Source organism: Malus domestica, chromosome 03 (genome assembly GCF_042453785.1).
Source record: "Malus domestica chromosome 03, GDT2T_hap1".
Classification (NCBI taxonomy): Eukaryota; Viridiplantae; Streptophyta; class Magnoliopsida; order Rosales; family Rosaceae; genus Malus; species Malus domestica.
The window spans coordinates 17,131,732-17,140,599 of NC_091663.1; the positions used below are offsets into that span (position 1 = coordinate 17,131,732).

General features: G+C 43.9%; 1 protein-coding gene across 2 annotated transcripts; it reads right to left on the reverse strand.

Annotated features, from left to right (window-relative positions):
• Positions 1–3,775: 3,775 nt before the first annotated feature.
• On the reverse strand, positions 3,776–8,655 carry LOC103414243 (uncharacterized). 2 transcript variants are annotated; one of them, XM_070819067.1, is made up of 6 exons: positions 7,531–8,655; positions 7,092–7,355; positions 6,330–6,395; positions 5,267–5,422; positions 4,705–5,180; positions 3,776–4,624 (listed from the first exon to the last, which is right to left on the reverse strand). In XM_070819067.1, coding segments are annotated over exons 4-6 (1,131 nt in total). In that variant the 5' UTR covers positions 5,268–5,422; positions 6,330–6,395; positions 7,092–7,355; positions 7,531–8,655; the 3' UTR covers positions 3,776–3,970. The 2 variants fall into 2 exon arrangements, with proteins under 2 accessions (XP_070675168.1, XP_070675167.1); XM_070819066.1 differs by lacking the exons at positions 6,330–6,395; positions 7,092–7,355; positions 7,531–8,655 and having other exon boundaries at positions 5,267–5,718.
• Between the last annotated feature and the right edge of the window lie 213 nt (positions 8,656–8,868).

Here is an 8,868-nt window from a genome sequence, read left to right on the forward strand (position 1 = left end):
GGCGCACAGGCATCAATGATCTCAAGGCTATGGTATCCACGCATATGCTGTTGATGAAATTTCCAACCCCCCATGGCAACGGCTACATCAGAGGAGATCAGCTTAGTGCACGATCATGTTACAACACTTCAGTTAAGCAACAACACTTGCCCGGACCCAAGGAAACCCTGTCTGTACATGACCAAGTCACAAAGACCAGCCTAGATGAAGCGAACTTGGATCTTCCTGATAGCAACAATCAACCCGATGATCCTCGAGATGACTCTTTCACCCAGCAAGCCCAACCTGCTGAAGAGTTGGAGAAGGTACCTATCTCAAGAGATTATCCAGATCGCATGGTGAAGATTGGCACCACATTGTCACCACCCCTTCGGTTAGCATTGATATCTTTTTTGAAAGAGAACACTGAAGTCTTCGCCTGGTCATACGAGGACATGCCAGGCATATCTCCCGATGTCATCTGTCATCGTTTGAGTATTGACCCCAAGATCAAGCCGGTGAGACAGAAGCGAAGATCTTATGACGCTGAACGATACGAGGCAATGAAAGCAGAAGTTGAAAAACTCAAAGGCATAGGCTTTGTCCGCGAAGTCAATTACCCGACATGGGTAGCAAATGTGGTCCTTGTTAAGAAAAATCCGACCAAAGAAAGTTTTTTGCTTCAAAAGGTCTTGTGGAGAATGTGTGTTGACTACACCGACCTAAACAAAGGGTGTCCGAAAGATAGCTTCCCTCTTCCTCTTATTGACAGACTTATAGACTCTACGGCCGGGTGTGAACTCCTGAGCTTCATGGATGCTTACTCAGGATACAACCAAATCCTCATGAACCCTTCGGATCAAGAACACACAGCCTTCACTACCGACAGAGGACTATACTGCTATAAAGTCATGCCTTTCGGCCTAAAGAATGCAGAAGCGACTTATCAGAGACTAGTCAACTCAATGTTCGCCGAGCAGATTGGGAAGAGCATGGAAGTTTACGTTGATGATATGTTAGTCAAGAGCAAACATGCTGACCAACACATCACCAACCTATCTGAAACTTTCACTATTTTGAAGAGGTATCGAATGAGGTTAAACCCCAACAAATGTGCCTTCGGCGTAGGCTCTGGCAAATTCTTAGGTTTCATGATTAGCCAACGAGGCATTGAAGCTAATCCCGAGAAGATCAAAGCAATCCTCGACATGAAGGAACCGGTAACTTCAAAGGACATCCAGAGCCTTACTGGCAAGGTGGCAGCCTTAACCAGGTTCATTTCTAAGGCCACAGACAAATGTGCTCCCTTTTTTAAAGCACTTAAGGGAAGTAGGAAGTACATTACATGGACTGATGAATGTGCCGAGGCATTCAAAAACCTCAAGGAGTACATGAGTAAAGCCCCTCTACTCTCCAAGCCCGAGGTAGGAGACATTCTCATTATCTACCTATCGGTATCAGCTTCAGCCGTAAGTTCCGTTCTCATTCGAAAGGATGGGAATATTGAGCGACCTGTCTACTACGCTAGCAAAGCCCTACAAGATGCGGAGACACGATACTCCAACATTGAGAAATTAGCTCTAGCATTGGTCATGTCTGCTCGAAAACTTCGCCCTTATTTCCAAGCACACGCCATCATCGTGCTTACCAATCACCCTCTTCGACAGATACTCCAGAGTCCTGACACGTCTGGGCGAATGATCAAATGGGCGATAGCATTGGGTGAGTTTGACATCTCCTACCAACCAAAACCAGCCGAAAAAGGTCAAGCAGTAGCAGATTTCATTGCCGACTTCACATATCCGGTTGACATTGCTTCTACACCTGAAGCAGTGGCTTCATTACCCCCGGAAGCTCAGAAGGTAGAATCAACGACCTCAGCATGGAGTCTGTATGTTGATGGCTCATCCAACCAACAGGGCTGTGGAGCGGGACTAGTCTTGACTACGCCCGACAAAGTAGCAATGGAGTATGCTCTTCGTTTCAAATTCAAGGCATCAAACAATGAGGCCGAGTATGAAGCCCTTCTGGCAGGATTACGTTTGGCCAAACACCTCGGGGTTAAACAAATTGATATTTTCAGTGACTCCCAATTAGTGGTCAACCAGGTTACCAACAACTTTGATGCTAAGGACAGCTCCATGGCAGCATATCTTGCGCAAACACAACTTTTGCTCAAGCACTTCCACTACCAGATCACCCAAGTTCCTCGAGCGGCAAACAGTCATGCAGACGCCCTGGCTCGCCTCGCCTCAGCTGTGGAAGACAAGATTGGAAGAAAAATTCATGTCGAACTGTTGGCAACACCAAGCACCATGGCCGCAGAAGTATGCAACTTACAACAGGGGGATAGTTGGATCACCCCGATCTATAATTTCCTTGCTCATGGCACCCTCCCAAATGATAAAGTCCAGGCTAAGCAAATTCGATACAAGTCTACCCGCTACCTGATCATCAATGATCAACTCTATAAGCGAGGTTTTAGCCTGCCATACTTAAGGTGTCTTACGCCTGCCGAGGCGGAAATCGTCCTTCGGGAAATACATGAGGGAGTCTGTGGAGATCATGCTGGATCTCGGTCCCTAGCACACAAGACTTTTCGCCAAGGATATTACTGGCCAACACTCCACCAGGATGCCATCAAAGTATCCCGCTCATGTGACAAATGTCAACGATATGCAACTATTCCTTATTCCCCTCCAGAGCCTCTTACTCCTATGATCAGCCCTTGGCCCTTCGCCCAGTGGGGACTTGATTTGATCGGCCCAATGCCGGCAGGGAAGGGCAAAGTCAGTTACGCAGTCGTTGCAGTGGACTACTTCACAAAGTGGGCCGAAGTAGAACCCTTGGCAACCATTACTGAGGCAAAGATAGAAGACTTCGTGTGGAAGAACATCCTTTGTAGATTCGGCATTCCCAATGCGATAGTCACTGACAATGGGCGACAGTTTGACAACAAGAAGTTCAGGTTGTTCTGCTCTAAGTTCAACATCAACTTATGCTTTAACTCTCCAGCTCATCCCCAGTCTAATGGACAAGTTGAGGCCATCAACAAAATAATCAAGCGCACTTTGAAAACCAGCTTGGACAAAGCTAAAGGCTGTTGGCCAGAATTTGTACCCCAAGTTCTTTGGTCATATCGCACTTCATATCGGACTTCAACAGGAGAAACTCCATTCTCACTTGCCTTTGGCACAGAGGCGGTTGTCCCTGTTGAGCTCGAGCAAGCAACATTCCGAGTCCAGAACTACATTCAAAGTGAAAATGACAAACAACTCACCCTCAACTTGGATTTAGTCGAGGAACACAGAAACCAAGCTCACTTGAGGAATGTCGCCTACAAGCAGCGCATCTCCAACTATTATGACTCTAGGGTCAAGCTTCGTTCTTTCAAAATAGGAGACTGGGTCTTAAAGAAAAGATTACTCTGCGACAGAGTCCCGAGTGAAGGCACACTTAGTCCAAACTGGGATGGACCGTATGAAGTCATTGGCATCAGTCGCCCTGGATCTTACACACTTAGAAGCTCCGATGGCAAGACCCTTGGCCATCCATGGAACGCTGATCACTTGAAGTACTACTACAAATAGACTCACGATGTACAAGTGTTGAGCTATAGCCGTTCGGCATCCTATGTAATGAAGGCCATTTGGCAATGAATTCAATAAAGAGGTAATTTAGCCAACTCAGCCCTCACTCTTTTACATTCCTAGCAAGGGAACACTCAAGTGTTGAAACCTCAAAGCAGATATATCCAACACGAAACAAAATCTAGGTATGTGTCGACAAGACTATACAAAGAAAGGAACAACCAAACAATGGCTTATATCCAAACAATAGATCTATTCATACATAGCCAAACATGCATTAATAATAGTGCAAACACTCATAAACACCTAAAATCCAAAACTCTCAAGCTTATAACATGGGCACATGTTATACACACATCAGACTACTACATCCAGAATACATGCAGATAGTAAAGACACTGCTATTCATTCTCATCTGAAGCCGAACCCCTGGCAGTATCACTCCGCGTCCTACCATCATCCTCTGCATCCCCAAGATCCTCTTCACCGTGCTGAGTCTGTGCATCAGCACTACCTTCATTATCAGACTCATCTTCGCTGCTAGGATCAACAGCAAGGACAAATGTCTCGCCCTTTCGATGATGCTCATCTATATCTTCGTGGTATTTTCGAAGAATGCTCCCATCATCATAACGATCAAGGACGGCCATCCATTTCCTTTTTTCAAAGCGAGCTTCTTGAGCACAGTAGGGTTTAATAGCAAGATGAAAGGTCGAAGAACTTAAGTATTCTTGCACAGCAGCCTCCCTTTCAGTTGGAATGCTCTTCTCCAGTTCAGAAATCTCAACTAAGGCACCATCCAATTCTCCCCTAACCTTGGATACTTCCAAGGTAGCCACCTCCAACTGTTTTTTAGTTGCCTCAAACAATTTCTTAAGCCTTAGGTTCTCACCATTTCGCCTTTTCAAGCTCTCCATGGTTTCGTCCTTCAGTTGGAGAGCCTGAGTCAAAAGTCCCTTATTCCTTCGGGCCTCGTCCACAAGCTGCTTATTCTCCTTCAGTTTTGCCTTGTACCGCTCAACCTCTTGCAGTCTGTCGTGATACTCGGCCATGACCTGCATGGCAAGACGATCATCACTACCTAAATAATGATAATAAAGAGGAAAAAGTAAGGAAATGACAAAGTAACACTCACATATGAAGACAGCTTCAACATCCGGTCGCAATCCGATTCATCCTTAGCTAAGGGCTCTCCGAGCTCATCGAAGGCGAATCGACGTCCTGCCAAGCAATTGTTGATATCCCCAAAATCCTTTGGCCGCGTGGCAACCCTCAAGTCCTTCCACGGGACACTGCCAGCTCTTTCCTTGCCTTTCCCCTCATGGCGGGAACCAGGATCACTTTCCTGGACAGTGTGCTCCATAGTAAGAGGATGAGGCAACAGTCGGCTCCCTTCTCCTGCAACTACGGCAGCAGCATTATCAACGGCCTCGACTCCAGTCTTCCTAAAGGCAGGCCCCTTAAGGACCCCATCTTGGGACTTAGGTCTAACGGATGGTTCCCCTCGGAACTTATGAATTTTCTTATGCGGTAGGATGTCTTCCGAAGGAACTAACACTGGTGCTTTCCTTTTATGGGTGCTAGTCCCTGTTTTCTTGCTTACCTTCTCCACTGCATAAGGAAAATCAAAATAAGAAATACAACTTTCCAAATAAAGTAAGGAATTGAGCTAAGTTTACATGAAGGATACAACTTACTCGATCGTCCCTGGCTCTCGGAAACTAAGGGTTGGAAACCGTACCGACGAAATAAGGGTCGTAGCTTGCTTAAGTGTCTATCCTCTTTGGGCACCCTCAACACCTTCTCTATGTCAGATAGCTCCTGCCCAAACAGTTGGATGGTGCCCCGCGTCACTACATGAAGCAAAGTGTTAGAAGCAAGAAAAGACCACAACAAATAGCAAATAGTACGAACGGTTGATACGTTACAACCTACAGTCTGGAAGTGAGTAAGCACACGTCGCTCAGGCGTGACACCCTTATCATACTCCCAATCATTATACAGAAAGCACCAACGGTTTTTCCATGTGTAGTATGCCTTTTTCTTACCATACACAATACGCTCTCTCTCACTCCGACATGCACACTCGGCATAACCAGTGCATGATTTTGCTGGGCGCATCTTGTAACAGTAACGCCACTGATGGAAGGAAGGCTCACACAACCCACACTCCATCCAAATGATATAAAATCCAATCAAAGTATCCCAGAAACCAAGATTGAGTTGCCCAGGTGCATATCCGATCAAAGATAACATCTTTTGCAACCACGGATGTAAAGGTAGTCTCACCCCTAAAGTCAGTAATATCTGGGTGTAGAACATAACATGACCCTGGGGAGGCTCAGAAGGCCATTCTTCATCATGTACCAAACGTATCCCTACACTACGAGGGATATTACATGACTGCCTTAGCGCCTCAACCTGCTTCTCATTATCTAACAAGTTATTCTTTAGATGGTCTGCTGTGAACTCAGAGCGAACTATGGGTATGGCATAAAAAACAACCCCCTCACCCAACGCCATGGAGGAAGAACTAGCAATAGCTAAAGTTTGACGGTTGGGAAGATCATCCAATGTTTCTCTAGTACCGGACTCTAACAAAGACCCTGAAGACTCCGACATTGCAAACTCAGACTTAGAGCTAAAGCTAGAAGAGCCCTCATCACTAGAACTTCCAGGCTCTGACATCTACAATAAGAAGAAACAAATTCTATCACTACATGCATGATCAAAACATAAGGAAGTTCCTATATTACCCACATGAAGATGGTGCAAAGCGATGCCGGAACCCTTCTCAATCAGAAAGCAATCCGTCTTCCACAGTCACTACAAAACAAGCAAATGAAGACCGTGTCAAGCGCCAAAAAAAAAAAAAAAAAAAAAAAAAAAAAAAAAACAGCTTCATCCAAAAAGCTTCACCCGAAAAGCTTCACCTCCAAAGCTTCACCCACAAAGCTTCACCTAAAAAGCTTCACCCACAAAGCTTCACCCAAAAAAGCTTCACCCGAAAAGCTTCACCTCCAAAGCTTCACCCACAAAGCTTCACCTCAAAAGCTTCACCCACAAAGCTTCACCCAAAAAAGCTTCACCCGAAAAGCTTCACCTCCAAAGCTTCACAAGGGCCCAAAGCTTCACTTAAAAAAGCTTCACCTACAAAGCTTCACCTAAAAAAGCTTCACCTAGAAAGCTTCATCTACATACTTTCACCATCAAAGCTTCACCATCAAAGCTTCACCTAGAAAGCTTCATCTACAAAGCTTCATCTACAAAGCTTCACCATCAAAGCTTCACCTAGAAAGCTTCAACACCAAAGCTTCACCTACAAAGCTTCAACACAAAACCTTGCTCCAAATAAACAAATTTTGTTCACAAAACCTAAACATTTTTTGTTTTACACCCACAAGGGCCCAAAATCTTCCTTCTTATTTATTCACTTATATATGTTCCCAAACATATTATGATAGATCAAATAATAATTCAAAGTCCAAAATTTAGTTATGGACAAAAATACAAGCAATTCACCAGTACTGAAGTTGCTACAAAAACTGGAATCTTCCCCAGCCTAGAAATCCAACAAAGCTTCGCCTCCTTTTCTCTATCAAATTTTTGCAGCTGCTGCTTCTCTCCAATGGAGCTGAATTTTGGACACCCTCTAGTTCTTGAGCAGATGAACAACTTTCAAGAAGGAACCATTTCTGTTTGAGCCACGGAAATTAAAGTGTTGAAGCTCCAAGCATGACAGTCGGATTCTTGCAGATTTCGAAGCTGCTGTGATGTTTCGAAGATCTGGAAATATTTAACCATTAGTTCATTCTGAATTTTTTATATGTTATGAAAGAGACGATGAGGAACAACTTCAATGAAGAAAGCATGCTGATCTGAACAATAGAAAATGGAGTTTCGAAGCTCACAACAAATCTGACGGGTTGACAGAAAAATAATAACCAGTCATTCATCATACCTGAATTTCTTGAGTTATACAGCTCCGAGGGATCTCAATTTTGGATATGTTGTAGTTCACAAGTTAAGGAACAACTTCGCTGAAGAAAGTTTGTTGATCTAAGCAAGAGAAAATGGAGTTTTTGAAGCTCACAACAGGTCTGACGTGTTGACAGACAAATGATGAACAATCACTCGTCGTACCTGAATTTCTAGAGTTGTACTGATCTGATGGCTCTCAAATTTGGATATGTTGTAGTTAAGGAATTAAAGAACAACTTTCATGAAGACAACTTTGTGATTCGAGCTACAGCTGATGGTCTTATATTGAAAACCAATTCAGGTTGTTAGGGGAAATGAAAACCAATTCCACCAAAGAAACATCATTATGATGTTTCATCATTATGGTGTTTTCATCATTATGATGCTTTCATCATTGTGATGCTTCCATCATTGTGATGCTTCCATCATTGTGATGCTTCCATTATGATTGTAATGCACCAACGGTTACACCCTCTATCATAGCAGTATGTGTGTGTATCTCCCTATAGTCATCATGTGCAAGACTATCGTAGTCAGATGGCTTTCCATAAAACAGCTACCAACCGTTACACCTTCTGCAATTCCCCTTATTCGGGCCTAGCAACCTTCATAAACAAAATATATGAAGAAAAAGTCCGGGGCTACCACTTAGAAAACAAAAGAATGAAGTTTTGGTACTTACGACATGGACTATTAGCAAGACACCTCATTCGTCAACTCCCTCGACTAGAGACTTGGGGGACTCCCACCATATGCTACTACGCCTTGGTACTCAAAAGTTCGTGACTACTCAGTGACTTGGATTTTTCAAGTCTCCAACCGAGAAGTTTTCCTCACTCGGGAAATTAAGGGAACACTACCTCAAACTACATGCTTCACTCACAAAGCTTCAACAATACAGGTTTCAACAAAAGCAAAAATTCAAAGAACTTTATGAAGAAGGCTTTGGTGTATTTAACACAATATGTTGAAATGAAGCAAAGCTTATTTATTAATATTTTCGATAAGCCACAAATATGTACATATACATGAGTCAAAATAAACAAACAAAAGGGAGCCTTCACAAAGGTTGCTTAGGGGAAGTCTCAGCAGTCGGTAGAGCCCCAGAAAGAGAAAGCACCGGAGGGTGGTTATCCGGAGCCTCAGTACTTGACAAAACCCCAGAAAGATGAGGCATTGGAGGTTCATCATTTGAAGCTTCATTACCAGGTACAACCCTAGAGGACGAAGGCAATAAATGCCTTTGGAACAAACCCACAAACCGCTGATGATCAAGTAAAACCTTACCATCAGATTCCTTCATCTGGTCAAGCTTCCT

Bases quoted from the DNA above. Each gene is read 5' to 3' on its own strand.
- LOC103414243 (XM_070819066.1), bottom strand. From the start codon at position 5,690: ATGCGCCCAGCAAAATCATGCACTGGTTATGCCGAGTGTGCATGTCGG. The intron at 5,181-5,266 runs GTAAGTTGTATC...TTCCTTATGCAG, and splicing joins CGAGAGCCAGGGACGATCGA to TGGAGAAGGTAAGCAAGAAA. The intron at 4,625-4,704 runs GTGAGTGTTACT...CTTGCCATGCAG, and splicing joins TGTTGAAGCTGTCTTCATAT to GTCATGGCCGAGTATCACGA.